The following is a 26,731-nucleotide window of genomic DNA, read 5'->3' as shown; positions in this document are numbered from 1 at the left end:
TGTAATTCTGATAGGTCTGCCTCTGTATGTTTCTTGGCCTTTCTTCCTTGCAGCTTTAATATCTTTTCTTTGTTCTGTACATTTATTATTTTGATTACTATGTGTTGGGAAATTTTTCTTTTGTGGTGCTATGCCCACTCCAGTAAAGTCTGCCTGTCGGGTCGAAAGGCCTGAAGGCAGCCAAGAGGTGAGGAGTTTCAAGGAAACTACGCCTCCTAGAACCTTGGCATTCTCATAGCCCATATATTCAAATCTTGTCCCTGCATTAGTCTGGTGTATGCTCTCTTTCAGTATTGTTTTATTATAAGTGCATTTAAGGATTGATTTTTTTTTTTTTGACATGGGTAAGCCTCCACCAGTGTTCCAATGTCCTAGAAAATCCTTGAAGCTGACCAGCTTGGAATTCAGTAAGAATGTTACCTATTCAGTAACATTTAAATTCACTTCTAGTAGAGACAGTGAAACTAATTAGACATCACAAAGAACAGAGCTAGAAAAGCTCTGGGCTAGTCTACATGGTGATTACTTAGGACAATAGCCGAGTCTCACCCAAACAAGGGAATACACAATGGCCTAGCGAATAGGTGGGTTAACCATGAAAGAGTTAGTGGAAGGGAAGTCCCCTGGGACAGGTTTCTTCACTAGGCCCAAAGGAACAGCATAATCAGGTATTTACTAAGAACCCCTGGTGGTGGGTTTAACAATAGACTAGCATTACACCTGGCTCCATTCTAAGTGGTAAACGCAGACTGGTCCCCGCCATTTTTTATGTATGCATTCCTTTTGTTTTGTGTCACTGTAATTTAGAGGATGTGTCTGCCTGGCTTTTCAATGTTTTTTTTTTTTTTTCTTCTGTATAAAAAAGTCCAGTTTTCATTTGGACATTACATTCAGATTCAACACACTCTCTCATGTCGCGTCTCTTTGTCACCCACTCCCGCCGACTCTATGCCCATCTATCTGAGACTTTGATTCACACGGATTGAGGAGGACCCACTGAGCCCGGTCCGTGGCATTGTGGTTCAATCCTTTTGGTGTTCTGTAAGTTTCTTGTACCTTTATAACCATCTCTTTCTTTAGGATAGAGAAATTTTCCTCTATGATTTTGTTGAAGATGTTTTCTGGCCCTTTGAGCTGGGAATCTCCATTGTCTTCTGTTCCTAATATTATTAGGTTTGGTCTTTTCATTGTGTCCAAATTTCCTGCATGTTTTTCAGTTGGGAACTTTTTACACTTGGCATTTTCTTTAACCAATAAATCCATATCTTCTATGGTATCTTCTATGTTTGAGATGCTTTCTTCCCCACTCTTCTGTTAGTAATGCTTGTGTCTGTAGTTCATTTTCTCTTTCCATCTCTGGGGTTGCCTTCATTTGTGTTTTCTTTATTGCTTCTAGTTCCATTTTTGTGTCTTGCACAGTTTTATTCATTTCCTTCACCTGTTTGATTGTATTTTCCTATATTTCTTTAAGGGATTTATTTCCTCTGTAAGGGCTTTTATATGTTCATGTTTTCCTTTAAAGGATTTATTCATTTCCTCTTTAAAGACCTCTATCATCTTCATAAGATGAGATTTAAGGTCATAGTCTTGCTCTTTAGGTGTGTTAGGATATCCAGGGCTTGCTGTAGAGGGAGAGCTGGGTTCTTATGGTGCCATATTTCACGGGCTTTTGGTTGTTGTTTTCTGGTACCTACCTTTAGTTATCTGGTTGTCTTTGATGTAGCCTGTCCCCGTTGTCCTTGGGAGTAACAAGCTACTGGGACTGGTTTTCCCAGATGGCAGCAGACTTCCCAAAACACAGGTAGATTTGTGGAGTGTAAATCCTCAATTGTAGATAGAGATGTGGACCAGAAGATGAAATTGGTTGTCCTTGGTGTTCTTGGTGTGAGCAGGCCTCCTGGGGGGCAGGCAGAGCTGTAGTTTAGGGAGTGGAATGCACATCCACATTTACAGGTAGATGTATAGACTAGAAGGAAGATGGAGCTATGAGAGGATGAGGCAGAGCTCACAACAGAAGGGCTGGCTGGAGTCCCAGAAGGTGAGGGATTGGAGTGTCAGTATCTCACCTGGGTGTCCTAGATGGGAGCGGGCCTCCTGGGTAGCAGGCAGAGCTGTGGGCTGAAGAGTGGGGTGTGGATCTGCTCTTGCAGGTAGAAGTGTGGATTAGAAGGCTCTTTATTTTCAAGCCTTAATGGAACTCTGCTTTGTTCATTCTTTTTGTACAGCTTTTCTTTTGAGTTTTTGTGGTTGAATTATTGTATTTATTTTTCAATTTCATCTTCATTACAGCCTGGTTCCTCTTTAGTGTTTTGATCTCCTTATTGAATTCCATTCTCTGGCACTTACTTTCCTTAAGGTCTTTCTCATTAATGTTATTGATCTGTTTGTGTCTGTTTTGAATTCTCTGTGCTATTTCTTTGTGTCTTCTTCAATTTCCTTAAATTCTTTGTTGAAATTTATGGTTGTTCTTTTTAATTTTGTGTCCTAGGGTTCAACTAGTTAGTTTCATTGGCAAATATTTTGACAGGACTGGTAAGATTTAGAGAAGATATCAGCTTGGTCTTTCCTATTATTTGTAGTTTGCAATGAAATTTGGACATGTGGACTTTTGTTTTAAGGTTGATATAAATTATGCAGGTAGGTCCAAGAGAGGATGTGTGAGTGGGTTGGAAATGACTTGAGTGAAATAAAGTCAGGTGGAGAGAGGAAACCTGGCTGGTATACAGGATGTACTTCCTAGTCTAAGCCTAGATTCTGGGAATAGAGCTTACAGAATGGTGAGGTTAAATACAGCAAAGGGAGGGGTGGAAAGACAAGGCCAAACAGCATTGAATATGAGACCAGAGCTAGATTTGATCGGTTTACATCAAGGAGACTCACAGGTCTAGACCCTGGAAAATGATGGGAGATCTGGCTGCTTGGAGAGGTTGGATGTTGTATGGGAGAGACCTAGGAGTTGTGACAGATACAGAAGGCATTGGTAAAAGCCTAGACTTTTGATGCAGCACAGAGAGAAGCAGCTGAACAAAGCCCAAATCCAGATGTGGTATGTTTGATAGGCTGGGTGAGTTGGGAAGGGCCTTAGACCATGGAGGAAATAAGTGAGAGATCTGGCTGGGCTGAGATTCCTTTGTATTGTTTTGTTTTGTTTCACTGACTTCAACCTTGAGTTTGATTATTTTGCTTCATGTATTCTTTTTGAGTATTATTTCTTCTTGTTTTTCTAGAGCTTTCAGGCATGTCTGTCAGTTACTAATATAAGCTCTAGTTTTTGTTTTTGTTTTGTTTTGTTTCGTTGGCACTTAATGCTAATAAACTTGTATTTTATAGCAATCTTTATTTTTATTCAACTTTAACAAGCTTTTAACTTTCTTTTCGATCTCTGTCTTAATCTAATTTGTTTTGTTTTGTTTTTCGAGACAGTATAGCCCTGGCTGTCCTGGAACTCACTTTGTAGACCAGGCTGGCCTCAAACTCATAAATCTGCCTGCCTCTGCCTCCCAAGTGCTGGGATTAAAGGTGTGCGCCACCATCGCCCTGCTTAATCTAATTTTCATTCAGTAATGAGTTTATATACTTCCTGCTATATCTGTTGTTGGTATCCAGTCTTAATCCATGGTGGTTATAAAGGATGCAGTGATATTCCAATCTTCTTGTGTCCATTGAGACTTGCTTTCTGTGTAATATGTAGTCAATGAGCTGCTGGAATGTATGTGCTTTAATATTTGGATGTAATGCTGTATAGATGTCTGTTAGGTCTGTTTGTTACATAGTTAACTGTTCAGTTTTTGTCTCCGTGACCTATTTGTGAAATAGTGGTAACTGAATTCATCCACCAACCCTGGAGGAGGGCCAGTATGTGATTTTAGTTGTAGTAGTGTTTCTTTTATGAACTAGGGTGTCTTTGCATTTGGTGCATGTTTAGAATTCTATCCTCTTGGTGGATCTTTTCTGTAATGGGTATGCAAAGTCCCTATCTCTTCAGATTAGTTTTGAAAACTATTTTATTTTTTGAAAACTATTTTATTGAATATGAACATAGTTATACACATTTATTTTTGGGGTTCATTTTCTTAGGATACCTTTTCATAAACTTCAAGTGATGTCTTTGATGATTCCTGTAAATTTTTGTGGTATGATGTGTCCAACCCCCCTTGATTTACTGTTCTAGTTTTATTCATTCTTTGTGTCCTCTTGGGTGTAGTTAACCTCTTCAGACTCCTGTTCTCATCATAGTGCCTTCTGTAGAGGATTGGATGGAAAATATTTAAATTTTGTGTTTTGTGAATTTTTTTTTTCTGTTAACTGTGATAGTTTTGCTGCCATAAAAGTCTGGACTGGCATCTGGGGTCTCTCAGAGCTTGCTGAATACTCATCCAGGACCTTAGGGCTTTTAGTCTCCATGGAGAAGTCAGTTGTTATTCTAAAAGGCTTCTGACATAGTCTTTTCCCCTTGGAGTTTTTCACACTCTCTGTTTTGTACGTTTAGTGCTTTGATTATATATCCTAGGACATTCTTTTCTGGTCCTACTTGCTGTTCTGTATGCTTCTTTTATCGTCATAGGTACCCTTTTAGATTGGGAAAGTTTTCATTTAGTTTTGTTAAAAAATACTGTGTCTTTGACCTTTATTTATTCTATTTCTATTATTCATAGGTTTGGGTTTTGTGTGTGTGTGTGTGTGTGTGTGTTATTTCAGACTTCCGGAATATTTTGTGCCTAGAGGGTTTGGTTTGGTTTGCTTTTTGAGGTAACATTTTCTTTGAATGAGCTTTCCATTTCTCCACCTTATTGTCAAGATCTGAAATTTTCCCTTTCAAGTCTTTTAATTGGTTAGCTGAGGTTTTTGTTTGGCATCTAAAATTTTTTTTTTAAAGAGTTTTTTTTTTTTTTTAAAGATTTATTTATTTATTATATGTAAGTACACTGTAGCTGTCTTCAGACACTCCAGAAGAGGGAGTCAGATCTCGTTACGGATGGTTGTGAGCCACCATGTGGTTGCTGGGATTTGAACTCCTGACCTTCGGAAGAGCAGTCGGGTGCTCTTACCCGCTGAGCCATCTCACCAGCCCCGGCATCTAAATTTTTTGTTTCCAGTTTTACTTCAGTTTGAGTTTTCTTTATTTTGTTAAATTCTCCTTCCATGGCTTGAAATGTTATCGTTATTTCATTCAATTGTTTTGACAGTCTCTATTAAGGCATTTGTGCATAAACTTTTAAGGTTCTTGAACACATTCTTTAATACTATTTTGGAGTCCTCTTCTGCTTTAGAAACTAAATTGCTTTTCTCAGGGCCTATTGCAAAATAGTTGCTGGCTTCTGGATGTAGCTTGCTGTTTTGGTTGTTAATGTTTGTGTTTTTGCACTATTCTCTAGGCACCTGGAGTTATGACATCTGAAGTTTTTCTTGGCATAGATATTCCATCTTGCTTTGTTAAATTGGTGTTTCATTCTTTGGTTGCTACTGCCCTCTATGGGTCCTAGTCAAGTGTTATGGCTGTGGGTCCCTGGAAAAGATGGTTTCTGTGGAGCAGTAAGTATCAGAAAGGAATGGAGGTAGTTAGAAGACAAGACTGAAAGAAGCAATGACAAAGAACAGGACAACCCAGGGTCTGCAACAAAAGGCAGAATCCCCAGGGGTGGAGGTAGGCTGGTGTATTTATAGTTTTATAAATCTGTCATTTGATCCTTCCAATGATCCTGTGAGAGATGTTGAAAATATTATTTCCATTCTGTTCAGGTACAAGTTTTGAGGTGAGAAACTTTAAACAATTTGCTGTTTTCATACTTTGTATTGGCATAATTAAAATCCAAAGTTCTTTTCTGATGTACCAAGTTATTTTTCATATCAAAGTCAGTACTTCGTTAAATTATACTTTTTAGTATTCTAATCACATTTGTGATGCTCTGCTGTACAAGATTATTTAAGACGAATATTTCAGGCTGGTGTCATACAAACTTTAAAGCATACATTCAAAATAGTATCTTTGGTTGTAGTGACCTGCTTCAACAAAATAGTTTATTTAAATTAAAAATGTCTGAGACATTTACTAAACTTGCAAGTTCTTGAGCCCTACTACAGAACTACTGATAGATCAATCCGACCCTGCAGCTTTCTTTTTAACAGGTATCTTTATCCTCACATAAAGTTCAATTTTTTCTAGCTTTACTATTTCTCAACTTTTTTTAAAAAAACAAAGAAGGAAAGAAAGAAAGAAAGAAAGAAAGAAAGAAAGAAAGAAAGAAAGAAAGAAAGAAAGAAAGAAAGAAAGAAAGAAAGAAACCCATTTCACCTAAAATTCTTGCCTGGTATTTTAGCAGGTAGTTACTATAAGGTATAAACTCTGAAAAATACTTTGCTCTATTCCAACTTATTTCTATAGTTTTAACTATCTTCCCTAATTATTTTACAAAGTCTATATATTCTTAAAGGAACTCAAATATAGGGACTATAGAAATGGCTGAGGCCAAAACTACTTCCTGAGCTTCCTGAGGACCATAATCTGGTTCCCACATCCTCATTTGGGCACCTCACAACTGCCTGTTAACTCCAACTCGAAGAAATTTAATACCTTCCTCTGGGCTCCACAGACACCTCCACACACATGATACAGAGACACGTAAGTAAAAATGTAAAAAGAAAAAGTTTAACAATTAAGTTTTCAGTAACCATCCTCTTCATATGCTTTAGCACAATCTACACTGACTCAATTGTGTTATGCTACACAAAGCAAAGTTGCCATATTCAAGCATATAAGCTTTTCTTAAGCAGCAAGAACTCTAGCTGATGTACCTTAGTATGCTATTATAAAATATAGTAAATAAATATCAATAAAGGGTCATTAACTGCTCCCAGTGAATTAATAATAACAAATTTTAAAATTCTCTCAAAAATGATAGGACTGATGGATATCAGGTTTCTCAAGTATTATTTTCTTCAAAGATATGGGAAAGTGGTACCTGGTAAACAGCAAGTACTTCATGTTTGCTAGGTGGAAAATTTCTAGCATTTGAAGACAAGGTACTCTTCTTTGCAATATTCAAAAAAAGTTTCAATATGGTATAAATCCCTACTTTCAAATAGTGAATTGTCAACCAATTTTATGCTAAAGTATTTTAAAGGTTTTATACTAAATACTTGGCATTTTGCCATTGAAAGAGGGTTACTGACATGTGTATGGATATTCTTCAAGGTTATTGAAATGCATTGATATCTCAGAAAATATTATTAGTTACAGATACCTTAGTTGCCACACCCACTCCAGTAGTGGCAGGCCCAAAAGCTTGGATGCAGTCCTGAGGCGAAAAGTTCATGGAAACTTCGTCTCCTGGAACCATGGCATCCTGTAAAACTAATGCTCCAAATCTGTCCTTGCTTTAGTCAGTGAACGGATCTGTGTGCTCTCCTTTAATATTGTTTTATTATAAGTGCCTCGAAGGATTGATTTTGACACATAGATTAGCCTTCACCAGTGTTCCAATATCCTAGGAAATTGTTGAGCCAATCTTGGGCTTATCTTTGTAAGAATGTTACTCATTCAGATGAAAATGCCTCCAGTGTTGATAGACAGTGATAGAAATCAGTCATTACATTCTACTAGAATAGAGCTAGTAATCTCAGGGCTGGTCTACATTGTATACTAAGAACAACAGCAGTCACTCCCACACACAGGAATTTATAATGGCCTAGGGGGAAAGTATAAAATAGACTAGAATTGGAACTATGGCAAGGGCATGAAGCCCTTGTCCCTGGTTTATAAGATTAAGCTGATCTTAGGTAGGGCTGCTTTTTTATTTTTTATTCTTTTGAATATTTTTATTTTATTATTTTATTTACATTTCAAATGCTATCCTGAAAGTTCCATATACCCTCCCCCCGCCCTGTTCCCCTACCCACCCACTCCCACTTGTTGGCCCTGGCGTTCCCCTGTACTGGGGCATATAAAGTTTGCATGTCCAATGGGCCTCTCTTCCCAATGATGGCCAACTAGGCCATCTTCTGCGACATATGCAGCTAGAGACACGAGCTCCGGAGTACTGGTTAGCTCATATTGTTGTTCTATCTATCGGGTTGCAGACCCCTTCAGCTCCTTGGGTACTTTCTCTAGCTCCTCCATTGGGGGCCCTGTGTTCCATCCAATAGATGACTGTGAACATCCACTTCTGTATTTGCCAGGCACTGGCATAGTCTCACAGGGTCTGAGAGAGACAGCTATATCAGGATCCTTTCAGCAAAATCTTGCTGGCATGTGCAATAGTGTCTGTGTTTGATGGACCCCCAGGTAGGGTAGTCTCTGGATAGTCCATCCTTTCATCTTAACTCCAAACTTTGTCTCTGTAACTCCTTTCATGGGTATTTTGTTCCCTATTCTAAGGAGAAATGAAGTATGTTGGTCTTCCTTCTTCTTGATTTTCTTGTTTTGCAAATTGTATCTTGAGTATTCTAAGTTTCTGGGCTAATATCCACTTACCAGTGAGTGCATATCTAGTGACTTCTTTTGTGATTGGGTTACCTCACTCAGGATGATATCTTCCAGATACACCCATTTGCCCAAGAATTTCATAAATTCATGGTTTTTAATAGCTGTGTAAATGTACCACATTTTTTGTATCCATTCCTCTGTTGAGGGACATCTGGGTTCTTTCCAGCTTCTGACTATTATAAATAAGGCTGCTATGAACATAGTGGAGCATGTGTCCTTATTACCAGTTAGAACATCTTCTGGGTATATGCCCAGGAGAAGTATTGCTGGATGTTCTGGTAGTACTATGTCCAATTTTCTGAGGAACCACCAGACTGACTTCCATAGTGGTTGTACAAGCTTGCAATCCCACCAGCAATGGAGGAGTGTTCCTCTTTTTCCACATCCTCGCCAGCATCTGCTGTTACCTAAATATTTGATCTTAGCCATTCTGACTGGTGTGAGATGGAATCTCAAGGTTCTTTTGATTTGCATTTGGTAGGGCTGCTTTTGATTCCAGTAGTTAACATTGATTTTTATCCCAGTTGGTTCCTGTTAGCTTTTATGTATGCATTCCTCTGTTTTGTTGTAAAAATTGTTTTGCATCAGATAACTTCAATGTACCTTAGATGACCTCAACTTCCTTGTCTCCTTCTGATATAAGCCTGATGCTTGCTTTGAGAAATTACCTTCAGATACAACACTCCCTTGTGTTTGCATCTGTCACTTTTTAGCCAACTCCCTGCCCATCTGTACCAGGACCCTGATTCTCCTGCGGATTGAGGTCTTATATCAGAAAAGTGTCTAATACAAGTTTCAAACAAATAAACAAAAGAATCCTATAATGACTGTAATTATAAGGAATTCAAAGTGTTGCTACATGGGAGGGTGAAAGGATATGGTGCACAAGATCTGAATAACTTCATAGTATTTCATTTGATAAGTATATTTAAAATTCATTTATTCAACAGTATTTTTATTACATTCAAATTATATCCACTCTACCAACAAATCCATCATTTATTTACAAGTCTAGATATTACAAAACAAGAAACATTTAAACAAATTTTATTTCTTTAAAAGTTCTTCCAAATTTAGAATGCTGAAAACCTCTACTTATATACCTTAAAAAAGTATACATTATCAGGAAAATTGTAAGTTTCAAAAGAAATGTAATACACATAAATGAAGCATAATTCACTCTGGCTCAGCTTCAAAGTTTATGAATGAGTGTGTGAGTGTGTGTATACATATATGCATTCATGTATCATATATATATACATATATGTGTGTGTATCTATATGTATATACACATATATACATATATATATCACAATTTCTAATACAGGCAAAAGTTATAGCTGATATCTTTAAACAATGCATTAATACATTTTCACAGAGAAAGTAGAAGAGTTCTCAAGACTTCATGCCAATCCATGATTTTCTATATCTTTGCCCTCAAATACTGAACCAGACATTTGTTTTCTTTTCATCTTTAAATTAAATTCATTTTCAAATGCTATGAAAAGTACTATCAAGCCTGCTCTATTTAGAGCTCAGTAGCAAAGATATGTCTGATGTTCTGCCCTGCACTTCTACTTTATCTTCCAAGAGTCTCAAAGAAAACCTGTAAACAATGGTGGTAAAAGCATAAAAGAAAGTAACTCTCTGATGGTAAAGAGACATGAGACTTAGCATTAACACAGACTTAGAAAAATAAATGCCCCATTTACATATAATAGGTGAAAGAAAAAGATTAAAAAATAATGAAAAAAGACATGAAGAATTATGGGTTGTGTGAGCTTTAGTTTCAAAGATATATAGCAACCAAACTATCAATAACCGCTGAGCATTTTTTAAAACTTGTATTAATTTCCATAAATTTTTGTTATTTTAAATTGGGTTCTTGTAGCAAAACAAAGAGGTCATAATAGTAATAGTTATGTGAAGGTTGCTTCATGGGAAGCAAAAAAAGAATGGGTATATTTTACATAAGGTTAAAAGAGACAGGACTAGGAATGAAATTAAGCACTGATCTCATCAAAAGTCAAGAGAAATTACCTTTCTTGAGATTTTTATCTCATTCTGTAATCAGAGAAAAATAGCACTCCTGTTTTTTACTATATTTCAGGCTAAAAATAACAATGAATAGCCCTTATGTATACAAGTTCTGTAAGAGATAATTTAAAATTTTAGTGTGTTGGTTGTTTTTTTAATGATAAACCTAAGAACCGACTTTTCTAGAATGGTTCTTAGATGTACTGATATATTTATGCCTTTCCTGAATTAAAAAGTCAACATTAGGGCTGGAGAGATGGCTCAGCCATTAAAGGATAGGCTCACAACCAAAAAGTCAACAATAAGAGTTTGGCATCTCAGGCAGAGGTGGTGCAAGCCTTTAATTCCAGTATTCAGGAGGCAGAAACAAACAGGCAGATATCTGTGAGTTTGAGGTCAGCCTGGTCTTACAGAGCTAGTTCCTGGACAGTTGAGGCTAAACAAAGAAAGAAACCCTGTCTGGAAAGAGCAAAAAGAAAAGACTTTGGCATCAACAGTCATTAACTGAATATTTTAAAGAAATGTTTACATTCAAATTAAATTAAATTAAGTGCTGTTGTATACCAAAATTGCTATTTTGTTCATCTGAAACAGATAATTAACAAACATTATATAATAATTTCCTTAAAACCACTAGAAAAATTTAAATTATCTTTTCCTCTATATGAAGATGATGATTCTGAAGGAATACTCTATGCCTCAAATCCACTCATGGCATACAACACTTCATCAAGGTTTTCAGAAAATCAGTGCATTCTGTAGCTACAACAGGCATAACGCTCTTCCATAGCCAGGAGTTCTGAAAAAGTTTAAAAAAAAAAGTAAATAATCTGAAAGTCATCATAAAGATAACAAATACTGGGAGTAGTGCTCAAACCAAATAGTGTATGACCTGAATGTCAATCAGAAGTTGTTTTTTCTCCCAATGGAAGGCGTTCCCATAACTGGAGCAACTGTTCCCCAACCTGAGGTTCTAGCTCCTAGACAATTCAAAAGAGAAAATAAACATTAAAAAAAAAATCTGGGCTGATTTTTTTTTCAATCAGTAATAATATATGTAGACAAAAAGGCAAAATAAATTTGACCTTTACAAAGTCAGATCTGTTAATATTAAATGGTAATATTATTTCTAATTCTCTGCTTTTATAGAGTTAACATTTAAATGTAGAATTCTACTTAATGTGAAAATATCACACTTTTTATAATGAACTGGCAAAAGATTTCCTTGTAACCTCTGAATTCTGTCTAGATGGAAACAATAAATTTTATTTGAAGTGTCGATTCAACAAGAACACTCAACTTGAACTTCTAAATGTTTGAAACCTAGAATATTAAGAATATTAAGATGAGGCTTTCTCCCCAAAATAAAGCATCTTAAGTGACCACCTAATCTTACCTCAGGAATTATTTAACTTTAAATCAAAATTAGTAAATTATCAGAACATGAATAAAAAGAAGGCCACATTTTTTTGGTTTGTTTGGTTTTTTTTGTTTGTCCTCCTGTGGCATGTATGATACCTCTAGAGAGTACATAGAAAGAACTCAACTCTCCCCCCGGGGTAGTTTGAAGTAAGTCACAATGCTTCAAATAAATTATCTGAATGTAATTTTGGTAAAGCTAACTGTGGAATATGCTTCCTTGCATGTAAACTGGGACCAAGAGCTCATGGTACTGTTAATAAGAATAGATTCCAAGATGCAGCCATCATAGCATTTTGGCACTATTTGTTCACTCTCATGCTACTACTGTAAATGTACAGAGGCAGCATCATAGGCACAAAGGAGCCTAAAATAAAGCAAGCCACTAAAATATTAAAATATTTATATAATGTGCCTAACCAACAAGGAAGCTGACAGTGCTGTCAGTTTGACTTCAGTCAAATGACTGCAGGATGGTAATCTGTTTGGTCACATGTGTCATTAGACAACAAAACCCCTGAAGTGACTTATGAAAGATTTCATATGACAAGAAACAAAATTTAGCAAAATGTTAATATCTAAGACATGTGGAAGCACACGCTTATGTTTTTATAAACCAAAACCACATTGTTCATATGCACAATGGTATCTATAATTTATATTTATATATTTCCACTTTGAGCAGTAACAACAGCAACAAAAAAAACAAAATTGAAAGAAAAAACATGTAAGATGCCTGTATATACCTGCCCATCTCTGCTTATCTGTACTTTCTTGTTGTCGTTCCAAGGATTGAGTAAATGGTGTGCAAACTGAAAGGGAAGGCTTTCTTTGCGTATCCACTCCACTTTAAATACTCCACCTAGTCCAGCTGACCCCCAGTCCTGGCTCTTCTCCCTTCCTATCTCAGAAGACATCCTAGAAAATCCCTGTATAAAAATGAGGGAGAGGATGAAAGCAAAGAAGACATTAAAATATCTATATTTATCTGATAGAGTTACTTATAATTTTTAAATAATTTTAAAGAAATGGTACAATATTAAAATAATGAAAATTTATCAAGAACTATAAGAGCTGCTTTATCAAATTTTGGAAGATAAACCAATTCTAGGCTAATATAATTTCAAATATTAACAGTTTCTTTGTAATGTATCAACAGTTGTAAGTCAACATTTATTATATACAAATACAATTAGCAAACCTGTAATTTTATTTATAAACACCATAACTATGAAATAATTTAATAGTATGCAAGTTTAGATATACATAAATTCAAATTAATGTTAAGAAACTGTCTCGGAGATAACAATGGCTCAATGGTTAAGAGCACCAACTGATCTTCCAGAGAATCTGGAATCTATTCCCAGCAGCCAGGTGGTGGCTCATGACCACTTGTAACTCCAGTTCCAGGGGCTCTGACCCCCTCCTCTTCTGATATCCCCAGGCACTGCATGCACGTGGTGCACAGACTGATATGCAGGCAAAACACCCATATAATAATAACATAACTTCAATTTTTTTCTAAAAAGAATCACGGTCTTTTTGTTAATAACATTTCCAATCCACATAAACATTTTATAAAGGTAAAGGTTCTTGCATTTAATCTGCTACCAGATGCAGAGTTTCCGTCAGAGGGAAGAACTACTCATCTGGAAACATCCTAGTGAGTGCTATTGCCCCCTTGCAGAAATGTGAAACAGACCTCACCACCAGTCCCACTACAGGCAATTTTATTGGACCCAAATACAATGGAAAGCTAGGCTTTGGTTTTGGTTTTTCTCTGATCTTGAGAATGTAACCTCAGGCAAAACAAAGCCCTTTTATTGATTCAGGATGGCTCACCTGGAAATGTCCAGATCCTTGAACAGAAAATACCAAGTAAACCATGCTGCTCTCCCAAAACGCTCGATTTAGCTTCCGCTCATTACTAGGGGTTGTAGACCAGATACCCTTCTGTTGAGAAATTTCAAGGTTTCTCAGATTGCTACTCTTCATTATGAAGTAACGAATAGGCATGTTTGGTCTTGGTGAAGGAGATTTTGATCCCTATGAAAGAATGCATAAGTTCTTGAAAGGTAATTTGACCTTTCGAAGACAACAGGCTCTCATAAATAACATCTTGATAAACGAATGTTACCAAATCCAACAAATGCAAATTAACCATTTTCATGGCTTAATTAAAAAGCCAAAAAGAAGAACTTCTTTCCGAAGCAGCTAAAGCGCTTCGTACCAAGAAAGTAACTTTATTAATTCTAATTTACACCTAGAATGAGTTTTCATAAAATGTTTTATGAAACTTCCAGTTCTGAAAACAAAACCACAATTATTGCAGTTCACTGTTTTAAGACAATTCTAAGATGACAAAATGGAACAGTCTGGAAATCTCTCTGAGCTGTAGAAACTAAAGCTTAGACACCATCATGACTATAATGGGTACAACAATGTAAAAAGGAGTTGAACAAAGAGTTCCAAAGAAACTGCAGAAGAATCCCCAAAACTGAGTGGCTAGGCACAGACCTGATCAATCGTGCAGACAAAATGTGCTGAGAAGGCCAAGACTAGAAGGAAAGCAGCACGCTAAGTATCTCCCACATCTCACAAGTGGCTGGGAATACTCGGTATGCTCAGCCAGAGCAGTGCACTTGCCCTTAGGAGAGTCAAGCCCTAGTGCTAAAAAGAAACTAGTAGCAGAATAAAAATTTCTCAGTACCTACTGTAGCACTTTTTTTTTTTTTTTAAATTAAACCTCAAAAGGACTAAACTGACAAGGTAGTTCAACAAGTGAAAAGTGCTTGCCAAGAAAACATGCTAACATAAGTTTGATCCCTGGAGCCCATGGTGGAAGAAGAGAACTGACTCCTGAAGGTTGTCTTCTGACTTCCATACAGTTGCCTTGGCATGAGTACACACATACACAAGCATGTACATGCACACATACAAATACATTTTTTAAAAGTTAAAAAAGTATTAAACTAATTGTTAGTTAACCTAATAGTAGAAGACAATCTAGCACTATTTAAAGGAACACACACACACACAAATCTAGCAGCCAAATTTATAAGAAATACAAAGAAAATAAAGGATAAGATCTATAACCAGGAAAAAACAATCAATACAAGCAGACTCACATAGCAGGTTTCGGAGACAGTAGACAAGAATGGTAAAATAGCTATTTTAAATTGTGGGAATCATGTTTTAGAAGATAAAGGAAAACATAAACACCATAAAAGTGTTATTTTAAATAGCAGGTGATATTAAAGACACAAGTGGAACCTTGAGACATAAAATAATAACTGCAAATAATGACATCACAAAAAATGAATGGTTTACCCTCTCAAAATAAAGATATCATTGAAAGAAGAGTGAAGAGAGAATATCTTGTGTCTCTATGGATCTGGCATCTGTCAATAATTATCTGATGGTCTATGGCTTAAGTAGGAAATGGATGTGTAACATCCAGGAGGTAGAAAGAATTCTGAGATAGTGCCAGATGCAGGAGATTTGCCCTAGAAGATGTGATGAGACAGATTTACGGTACCTGAGCACAAGTAGCCAGCTACAAGGAAGAATGTAGATTAAAATAAATGTGTTATTTTATGTTATGATCTAAGCAGAGAAGAATATAGCTATATGGCCAAGGTATTTTAAATATATTTTGAGGGCTGATGAGATGGCTCAGTGGGTATGAGCACCCGACTGCTCTTCTGAAGGTCCAGAGTTCAAATCCCAGCAACCACATGGTGGCTCACAACCATCCGTAACGAGATCTGACTCCCTCTTCTGGAGTGTCTGAAGACAGCTACAGTGTACTTACATATAATCAATAAATAAATCTTTTAAAAAATGTATATATATCTTGAGTCTTATTTCTGGGAACATGGGGATGGAAAGAATAATGACCAAATTTCCACAGAGGAGATACAATAGAATTACCTAATATTAAGCTAAGAGGGAGAAAGGATTAGAAAGAAAATAAAAAAGAACTCTGAAATACTGAGTAACATTATATACACATACACAGATAGAGATACACACAGAGATACCAAGCAAGAGCTCCAGCAAAGGAAGAAAGGGTAGATATGAGAAATAGTGTGAAGAAATAATATTCTTAGGTTTAAAAAAAAGATGGAAATTACTGATAAACAAATTGAAAAAGAGAATCATAGGAAGCAATATCAAAACCCAGTCCCTCAAAAACAATGATTAAAAATTCTAAGCACAGCTAAAGAAAAAATATATTATATACTAAGAAATGAAAATGACAGTAAACCTGCCAACATTAGTTCCTGTGTTCTAAACACGTATCCTTTCCACTCACAAATAAAGGCAGGACTCACCCCACATCAAAGTAACTTTTTGGATCAGCCAAAGGCTTTTGTAGAAACCCACAACTGGTCAAAATGCAAAGAATAACTAACTGTAGGAGACCCAGACCTAAATGCAATGCAACCCCTATTGCAGGGTATTTGATCACACAGTGAACTCCAAGACTGTGTTATTAACTGGGAGAAAAAAACTTTCTGGTTATAGCAGAGCTCTCACAACAACAGAGAGAAAAGAGGGGCTACTTGAGACCAGTGCAGAAAGAAAGGAGGCAGTTTTATGAGACAAACAGATTGCAGGAAGAGAACAAGTTAGATATGGCTGAAGATAGAATGAGTCAGAGAATGAGAAAAAACCAGAAGATCAGAACAGATTGCTAGAGTTAAGTTGAGGCCAAGCAGAGTAATTCAGGAGAAATGGAGAGAAGCCAGCTTGAATCAGTAAAGTTTGGAGAGGAGTTTGTGCCAGAACAGCTGAGTTGAACCAGCCAGTGAGAGCTCAGAAAGAACTACAGAGGGTGAGCTTATTCACCAGTAAGCCTCCAAGATGACAAATCAGGAGAATAAAAGATACTGTAACAAACCCCTATATGTAAAGCTCAGGGAACATCACTGAAGAAGGGGCAGAAATATTCTAAGAGCAACAGGGAACCAGTATAGTCAGAGCTTTGGCTACTTCGTAGGCTCTTTTTTCTTTCACCCTTCTCTACCTCTCCTCTTCCACCCTATCAACTCCGTAATACTAGGTAGGAGAGAAAACAAGGTTAGAGGGGAAAGGGAGCAACTTTCCTGGTGAGTAGGGGTTGAGTTCCTTGGAACAAGCTTGATTTTCATTGTGAGGATATCTAATTTCTTCTTTTTGTCTCTTCACGCACAACTACTTAACAAACCATAACAAACCACAACCAACAGCATCCAACCACCAACTAACTGCCCAACCAGCCCCTTCTATTAAGGTTCTAGCATTTATATAGCCTCTGAAAAGTCCCCAGAATTCCAAACATCACACACGCACAGAAACTATCTTGAACTGGCATAACCATGCCCCTGCTAGAGCACTAGACAAATCATAGTCACATGCTGTAAAGGCAGTCCATATCCCCATACCTGGGATTAAAACAAAAATATATTCCCATAGTTTAGAAACCATAATTCTCAATACAGACAAGGGTGCCTGTTGCTAGATATTGTCTCCCCCTCCCCCTTTGGTGTTTCAAGATAGGGTTTCTCAGTGTAGCTCTGGCTGTCCTGGAGCTCACTCTGTAGACCAGGCTGGCCTTGAACTCAGAAATCTGCCTGCCTCTGCCTCCCAAGTGCTGAGATTAAAAGCGTGCACCACCACACCCAGCTTTTTTATTTTTGTTTAAAAAAAGATTTATTACTATACATAAATACACTTTAGCTGACTTCAAATGCACCAGAAAAGGGCATCTTATATACATGATAGAGAATCTACTACACCCATGAAGTCTCAAAAATATGGTTACTTAACCAAGATACGATTAAGGAAAGTACAAGCTAACATAACTATGTGAAAGGGGGATAATTTTGAAAGGCCTTGCCTCTAGAGAGAGTTCTATAGGCAATCAATGGATGCTGAATAAAGAAAGATCAGTTTTCACATGGTCAAAGACCCTGATAGGTGATTCAATGCCATGTGGGTCAACTCTACCATAATAGGGTATGTGCATGTAGGTATATGTGTATATATGTGTAACAATAATTATAGAAGAAGAGATCATGAATTTGAGAGGGAGTGATATGGTCATAGGAGTTGTAGGGGTGGAGAGTTTGAGAGAATATATGAAATTCTTAAAAATTAAATTTCAAAATGTCTTTACTAGTGACTTCTACCACAAGCATAAGGAGAAAATAATACCAATTCTGTGGTAAGGGATTTTTGTTGTTAGTGTTTTTCATGAGGGATATTATTCAGTATTCCTTTTTTTTTTTTTCCCTTGTAGAGTTTTAAAACAAGATGTAATGGTTTGAATGAGAATGACCCCCTAGGCTCATATATTTGAGTGCCTAGTCACCCATTGGTAGACTGTTTGAGAAGGATTAGCTGTATTAGAAGGTGTGACCTTGTTGGAGGAAATGTGTCACTGGGGATGGACTCTAAAGTTTAAAAACAAAAAACAAAAAAAAACACACACAAAAAAAAAACCCCAGCCATGCTAGGATCTTTGGTTCAGGATAGAATGTTCTCAGCTACTACCCCAGTGCTATCACGTTTCCCACCAAGACTGTAATGGACTAAATCTTCTGAAATTGCAAGCAAGTTCCCAGTTAAATGGCTTCTTGTTTAAGAGTTGCATTGGTCATGATGTCTCTTCACAGCAGATCAGTAACTAGACATTCAAATATATGAACCTGTGTGTGTGTGTGGGGGGGGGGGGGGGGGATCATGCTCATTCTAACCACTACATCTTGTTTCAAAACTCTACAAAAGTAACACAAGGAAAAAAAGTACTGAATAGTATTTTTTTTTTTTTTTGGTTTTTCGAGACAGGGTTTTTCTGTATAGGCCAGGCTGTCCTGGAACTCACTTTGTAGACCAGGCTGGCCTCGAACTCAGAGATCCACCTGCCTCTGCCTCCCGAGTGCTGGGATTAAAGGTGTGCACCACCACGCCCGGCTCTGAATAGCATTTCTTATAAACAACATTTATAGCAACAATCCCTTACAACAGACAACTGTAAGAAAGTCCCAAATAATTGTTTTCTCATTCAAACCATTACACCTGGTTTCAAACCTCTACAGAAGTAACACAAGAAAAAAAGAGTACTGAATAATACATGACTAACATGAACAACACTGACAACAAAAATCAGTATTACCTTTGTCAACAGAAGTCATAAAGACACAATCACAGCTATTCAGGAGGAAAAGTAACAGGTCAGAAAACAAAGACAAACTGACTGTAAGTCTCATAGTCTACATATTCAGGTCAGTGTATGACTGACAAAAGAAAACTAATTATCAATGAGACTTGGTAGAGTCAAATAAAAAGATCAGATATTTATGATTCAAATATAACAAATTTGCCAAAGTAATTTAAGAGGAGGGTGATCCTTTTGGAAAAATTATGCTAGATTAATTGTATAAATAATAATAAAAACCCTCCCATCAATATCATATGAATTAACTTGAAATAGTATCACATATCTAAATGTAAGAGCTCTAATTGTAAAATTCATAGAAAGAAATAGAATATTTTTGTTATGTTGAATTATCCAAAAATCTCTCAGTACACAAAATACACAAATTGTAAGAAAAAAATGAGGAAAAAGAGTCAATCAAAACTAGAAACAGATGAGCATAACACATGACTTAAACCCCAATACTAGCAGTCTGATCTCTGTGAGATCAAGGACAACCTTGCCCTAACAGCACGTTGAAGGCCGGCCAGGACTATACAATGAGACTCTGTCTCAAAACAGAACAACAATGGTATAAGTAGCCGATCTTCAAAAGAAGGTTATAGAAGCAAATTGTAGGTTAGAAAGAAAAGCTATAAAGAATGCTAAAATAAATATCTCAGATATGTAGAAAGTTCTTATAACTTAATTTTAAGAAAGATAACCAATAAAGACAGCATAAAATGAACAAAAGTTTGAATAGATAATTCCCAGAGGCACACACAGAATGGCATGTGAGCACAAGTGATGCTCAGTGTCACTACACACCTGGAAAAGGCAGAATGATTAACTGTCAAAGAAAAAGGTGGTCAATATGGAACAAAGAAAATGCCTAAAGATTGTTGCAAAAATTGTTACTTAGTTCAGGCATTCTGAAAAGCAGTGGAGGCGTTTCTTATAAAGCTAAGCATGCACTTACTATGCAGCCTACAGCTCCACTCCTAGGTATTCAACCCCAAATTAAAAAACAAAAACAACAACCTCTACATACAAAGGCTGCACTCAAATATTATGGCACCTTTAGTAAAAATACAATGTAAAATAACTCAAATGTCCACATCAACTGATAACATGGGTAAAAACCAAATAAACAACAAAAAAAAAACCCCTCCAAACTATAGTATGTCCATACAATTAAATACTACTCAGAGAAAAGTGCAATTGTTACATTCAACAGTATAGATGAAAAGCACTGCATTAAGTAAAATAAACTAGACACAAAAGCACGATTCTACTTACAAGATATTTAAGAAAATGAGTAGTGATTACTGGAGTACTGAGGTAATAGAAATGTTGGTATCAACTATGGTATCAATACAGTTATATAACATTTCAGTTTAAACTGATAATTTTTTCTATTACCTATATTTACTTGTGTGTGTGAGGAGGGGTATGCTCATGCCAAGTACATTCATGTAGAAGTCGAGAGACAACCTGTGGGACTCCACTTTCTCTCTCATCCATCAGGTTCCAGAAATCAAAGTCATGAGGATTGGCAGAAAGCCCTTCCACCCACTAAGTCATCTCAATTGCCCATAAACTTTTTTTTTTTTGAACAGAGTATACCTTAGTAAAACAGTTTAAAATACACCCCCTACACAAACACACACACACACAAATAGAACCTAAGAATAAAAAAATGCTCTTTCCTCTTATAAATAAGAAGTGTTCAGCAGACACTGTTCATCAAAACACAACTAAGGAACTTACAATCATACTCTTGTTCACATATCAGTACCATAATAAGAAACACATCTGAACATGTGAAATTATTCATATCACAGTTTCCAATTCTAGATCAAAATTTTCTGTCTTTTATATTTTGTGTTATATTTTTTATTTTATGTATTTAAAATAATCACTGAACCACAGAAAACACTTGAAAGAATTATAAAACAAAATTAATATCAAGGTAATATTCTTCTTTTAACTAAAAACTTCTAGTGATATAAAGAAGAAAAAATAGGCTGCATCATATATGCCATCAATAAATAATCAGTTAGATTAAAATATAGCATTAGTATTTAGAATTCAGGCCAGTTACACAGGCACACTGCTCATAAGTCTGTATAACCGCATCTGTGAGACATGCTGCAAGCCTGCTCCTTATGCAGACTGTGGCTGCCCTACCTTCCCTGAGGATGGAGGAGAGGGGCTGGCACAAGGACTTGGGTAACTGCTGCTGTCTGTGGATTTCACAGATGATTGATCGGACCGGTCATCGGTGCTCCGCTTAGGATGTAAAATTCCTCTATCTTTGTACTTCTGAGGTGGATGTAAGGCTGGAGATGGAGATTTCATCAGTACTCTTGAGCAAGAAGAAGCACAGGTCAGTTATATATAAGTTTTTAATACAAAGAGAATGCTATTTACATCCAAAAACCCAATGACATACAATGTATGCAACACTTTTAAAGAAAATTCATTTTTCTATTACTCATCAAAAAGAAAGAACAAATTTAAAATGGGCTAGGAGTGTTGCTTAGTGATATAGCACTGCCTCAGGCTCTGGGTCTGATTTCCAGCGTCAATGAATACATAAACGAAATATAAATTCAGAAATAAGAAAGGGCTGAGGGGTGGACAGTCAGCTCAGTTAGTAAAGTGCTTATTGTATGCTGTGGTTTGAATGGAAAGCATCATTGTTGGCTCTTACATTTGACCACTGGTACCCGGCTGGTAATCCTGTTCAGGAGCACCTGGGGCCTTACTGGAAAAAGGAACGGAGGCATGCTCCGAGGCTTTACTGCCTCACTCCACTATTTGTTCTGTGATGAAATGTGCGCAGCTAACTTCCTGTTCCTGTTTCTACACCTGCCAGGCCTTTCCTCCCTGTTGCCATGTACTCTGCTACAGGATGGGCAAGCTGCCTTTTGTCAAGTATTTTATCAATATTTTATTAAGCATTTTGTCATGTATCAATATTTTGTCAAGCATTCTATCATGACATCATAAAAGAAACTGATACACCATGCAAATCATGAGGACCTGAATTCTATCCCTGGTAAAAAGAAAGCTAGGTTCAGCAGCACGCCTATAATCTCAGAACTAGGCTGCCAACTTCAATTTCTGGTATTTGCACACGTGTGCGCATGCATGCGTGCACACACATAGACCCCAAACTCACCCTTCCCTCAAACCCCACAGACTATAGGGTATGTTTAAAATCTTAAGTAAATCACATTCTGAAAAATCAGAAATGGTATTGTATAAAACACAACTAAAAATGATAATGTGCTAACACTGGAAGAATACTGGACCAGAGCAGACAGAGATCTATATATTAGAACAACAATAACTGTACAACTCACTAGAATAATCCTGTGTATGTCTCTGAACTTTAAATTATTTGTTAAATTAAAAGGTTATGTTAATTGTTTTCTTTTTACATTCGAGATTTACATGAAAAAACTACATTTGGTAATTGCTATGGTTTGAATGCTATATAAAAATAATAAGTTGAATTTTGAAAAGAATAAGTAAAAGGTTATCTTAGATGAACTCTAAGATTCTTCTAAAATTCTCCAGGCATGATGGCACACACCTTTAATCCCAGCACTCGGGAGGCAGAGGCAGGGGGATTTCTGAGTTTGAGGCCAGCCTGGTCTACAAAGTGAGTTCCAGGACAGCCAGGGCTATACAGAGAAACCCTATCTCGGAAAAAAAAAAAAAAAAAAAAAAAGATTCTTCTAAAATTCTATAAATACCATAAATATATCATTCAAGGTTTTTTTTTAAATTAAAAAAAATGTATAGTGTGTACTCTGTGGTACAATCAGACAATATATTCTGGTTTTCAGTGTAAGGTTTTTCTAATACCATCTAAAAACACTCTTGCAAAAACAAGGGATATAATCAAACCATGAGCGCTAACTATTAAAGAGAATAAACAGAGTATATGCAAAAATAAGGGACATAATCAAACCATGAGAGCTAACTATTAATTCACAGAGAATCAACAGAATATAAATTGAATGATGCAACCTGGAAAAGGGCAAGCCCAATATGCTGGGCATCTCACAGTAGCACTGACCTAGTCCCTTCCAAAAAGTAAGAGGAAATGCTCTATATGACAATATGTTAAAAACAAAAACAAAAAACCCTCAACACCTGACCTTGCATAAACCTTGCATAAATCTTCAATTTCTGGCAAGTGGGAAAATTGCAGTTTTGCTAGAATGAAGAAAGCACATTATGTGTCCCCTTCCCTGCTGTCCTCACATGGAGCGGCGTGCAGTGCATCACTGACTAGGCAGCATGCTCTTCAGCAGGAATGCTAGCTGGCAATACTGACAGGAGGTAGTGCTGTAGGGCAACTGCTCTTCGTATTTATTATTGGATATTTTCTTTATTTACACTTAAATGTTTTCCCCTTTCCAGGTCTCCCCTTCGGAAGCCACCTATCCTATCCCCCATCCCCCTGCCTCTATGAAGATGCTCCCCCACCCACCCACCCACTCCCGTCTTCTCGCCCTGGCATTCCTCTACACTGGGGCATCAAACACCCTCAGGCCCAAGAGCCTCTCCTCCCACTGATGTCCAACATGGCAACTACTCTTTAAACAGCACTGCCAACTAGGCGTCTAGGAAAAATGTCATCTGACATATGTCCACTAAGATGGATCATTTTGGAATTTGCTATATTCCAAGAAGATCTTGAATTTATGAATTCTGGTTATGCAACATTTTCAGTTTTTTCCTGAAAGACTAGCCTTATTATATCATAAACACCTGCTTAAAATCATTTATATTTCCTTAGTACTTATAAGAAATATCTTTAATAAACTCCATTTTATTGTGATCTTTTACATATACTATGTTATATGTAATTAAGAAATAGTATAAATAGTTCACTGTCTGTACTGGTTAGTTTTGTGTCAACTTGACACAGCTGGAGTTATCACAGAGAAAGGACCTTCAGTTGAGGAAATGCCTCCATGAGATCCAACTGTAAGGCAATTTCTCAATTAGTGATCAAGGGGGAAAGGCCCCTTGTGGGTGGGACCATCTCTGGGCTGGTAGTCTTGGGTTCTATAAGAGAGCAGGCTGAGCAAGCCAGGAGAGGCAAGCCAGTAAAGAACATCCCTCCATGGCCTCTGCATCAGATCCTGCTTCCTGACCTGCTTGAGTTCCAGTCCTGACTTCCTTGGTGATGAACAGCAGTATGGAAGTGTAAGCCGAATAAACCCCTTCCTCCCCAACTTGCTTCTTGGTCATGATGTTTGTGCAGGAATAGAAACCCTGACTAAGACAAATTGGTACCAGCAGAGTGGGGTATTCCTGTGACAACCTGACTATGTTTTGGGGAGGACTGTGGAAGGACTTTGGAACTTTGGGCTTGAAGATCCATCTGTTGTTAAGAGCTCTGTCGGATGTTGTGTAGGAGCTTGGAAGATAATGTTGAGAACACTGCAGAAGATGGAGGCCTGGCTTGTGAAATTTCAGAGGGAAAATTAAAGACTCTTTTCAGGGCATTTGCTGTTTTGAATGTGAAGATTCTGTAGTTCTGGTTAGCTGGGGCTGAAGAATCAGCTGTGATTAACAAGATACCAGAACTACCAAAGCAAAAACTTTGCATTACTGGGACTATTGATGCTGGTTAGCTGGAGCTAAGAAATTAGCAGTGATTAAGAAGAGACCAGCATCATTGAGGTGACATCTTCTGGGAAGTGTTTTCTGAAAGCACAAAGAGGCTGTGTTCCAGAGATGGCCAAGGTTGTACTCCCGCTGCAGCAGGACTTGGTAATATGTAAGGGTCACCCAGGTGGTACTGGTTTTGAAGGCATGAAGGGGTCATGCAAAGCAGCTGAGGCTTGGCACTGTGAGAGGGCATGGAAGGCCATTGGTGACGGTGCAGCCTCAGTTGCAAATGAAGGCCCAGGACTGAAGGGGTCATGCAGTGTTTTGGAGATGCCAGTACCATGAGATGACCACCAAGAGCAGCAGCAGCAGTGGAGTACAGGCATCTGGAGCTTAGAGGACGACGCCTGTGCTACAAAGGGCATGGCTGGAGAAGTGACCCAAGCCCTTGGAGGAGCCCAGAAGATCGTGAGTTGGATCCCAGACATTGGACGGTTGGAGATTGATTTTTGCTTTTGATTGTGACTTTGCCCTGATATTTTCCCTCTTGAAGGAAGAAACTGTTTTAGTGGAGCCCACAGTTAAGAGACTTTTAATTGTAAAAAGACTTTGAATTTTAAAAGAGATGGATATTATAAAGAGATTGAAATTTTAAGAATATGTAAAGACTGTGGGACTTTTAAAGTTATTTAGATCTTGGGGATGAATAAGAATGTAAGGGTTGAGGCTTACTAGTGATGTGTTTGTGTGTCAAGTTGACAAGGGGTCAATTGTACTGGTTAGTTTTGTGTCAACTTGACACAGCTGGAGTTATCACAGAGAAAGGACCTTCAGTTGAGGAAATGCCTCCATGAGATCCAACTGTAAGGCATTTTCTCAATTAGTGATCAAGGGGGAAAGGCTCCTTGTGGGTGGGACCATCTCTGGGCTGGTAGTCTTGGGTTCTATAAGAGAGCAGGCTGAGCAAGCCAGGAGAGGCAAGCCAGTAAAGAACATCCCTCCATGGCCTCTGCATCAGCTCCTGCTTCCTGACCTGCTTGAGTTCCAGTCCTGACTTCCTTGGTGATGAACAGCAGTATGGTAGTATAAGCTGAATAAACCCTTTCCTCCCCAACTTGCTTCTTGGTCATGATGTTTGTGCAGGAATAGAAACCCTGACTAAGACACTGTCCTGGAGAAAATGTACTCATGTAAAAAATATTGCATATTCACCTTTCTCCAGTAGTAGATCCATCCGCAAACTCAGTGTCAGCTGTACTTTTCCTACTATTATTGGATCTCCAAGATGAAGCCAAAGGAAGTTCTTCTGAAGACATGGGTCTTGGCCGCTGGCCAATTCCAGATGGCTGCTGTAAACCTGCAGACTGTTCTTCAGTGCTTAAAACAGCTATAATTGCTCGTATGGTAGCTTCATCGACTTGAGACCAAGGTTTAGATGGCGCTCTCATTCGGCGTAAAAACAAACTATGCCACTTCTGTCTGAGCTGTAGCAATAAACTGGCAGCCTATAATCAGTTCAAATACAAGCAAAATGTGTATCACATATGTAAGGAGTTGCTTTACTTTCTTATGGTCTACAACCGTCTCTAATGAACTATCTTACATTCAATATAATTTTCTATTCATTTCATTCATTCTGTTGCAGAAGTGAAAATTTTAGCCATCATATTCTAGGCACTACTGATACAAAATGAAACAAAACAGCAAATACTGTTTACAGTAAGCGCTGCTGGTGGTATGTGCTGTTAATTATAAAGAAGCACTAAGTAAGGTGAATAAGGAAAGATGCACCTAGCCTATTCATATCATCTACAGACCATTCAAATGGTGATGGCCAGGAGGCAAACAGATGCACAAGAGGGTCTAACATAGAGACAGACTTGAGAGTTATAAGTGCTGTCAGTTTTAAATTTACAAACAGAAATAAGGTTAGCAGAATTTAGTGTGAATGGGAATGAGATCTCAGTATG

At 37.4% G+C, this 26,731-nt stretch overlaps 1 protein-coding gene across 4 annotated transcripts in view; it reads right to left on the bottom strand.

Annotated features, from left to right (window-relative positions):
- Positions 1-9,386: 9,386 nt before the first annotated feature.
- Ythdc2 (YTH domain containing 2) overlaps positions 9,387-26,731 on the bottom strand; it is a 61,991-nt gene continuing 44,646 nt past the window's right edge. For 2 of the 4 annotated variants that reach the window (XM_030250454.1, XM_006525915.3), the window contains 6 exons: positions 25,974-26,266; positions 21,312-21,489; positions 13,781-13,984; positions 12,685-12,867; positions 11,412-11,499; positions 9,392-11,318 (listed from right to left, as the gene is read on the bottom strand). In XM_030250454.1, coding sequence (XP_030106314.1) covers positions 11,419-11,499; positions 12,685-12,867; positions 13,781-13,984; positions 21,312-21,489; positions 25,974-26,266 — 939 coding nt within the window. In that variant the 3' untranslated portion in view covers positions 9,392-11,318; positions 11,412-11,418. Of the gene's footprint in view, positions 11,319-11,411; positions 11,500-12,684; positions 12,868-13,780; positions 13,985-21,311; positions 21,490-25,973; positions 26,267-26,731 lie in introns of all 4 variants that reach the window. The other 2 variants (NM_001163013.1, XR_385990.4) reach the window with 2 other exon arrangements.

The sequence above is a fragment of the Mus musculus genome, chromosome 18, assembly GCF_000001635.26.
Source record: "Mus musculus strain C57BL/6J chromosome 18, GRCm38.p6 C57BL/6J".
Lineage (NCBI taxonomy): Eukaryota > Metazoa > Chordata > Mammalia > Rodentia > Muridae > Mus > Mus musculus.
Note: the sequence above shows the minus strand (reverse complement) of the source record. Positions and strands in the feature narration are given on the sequence as shown.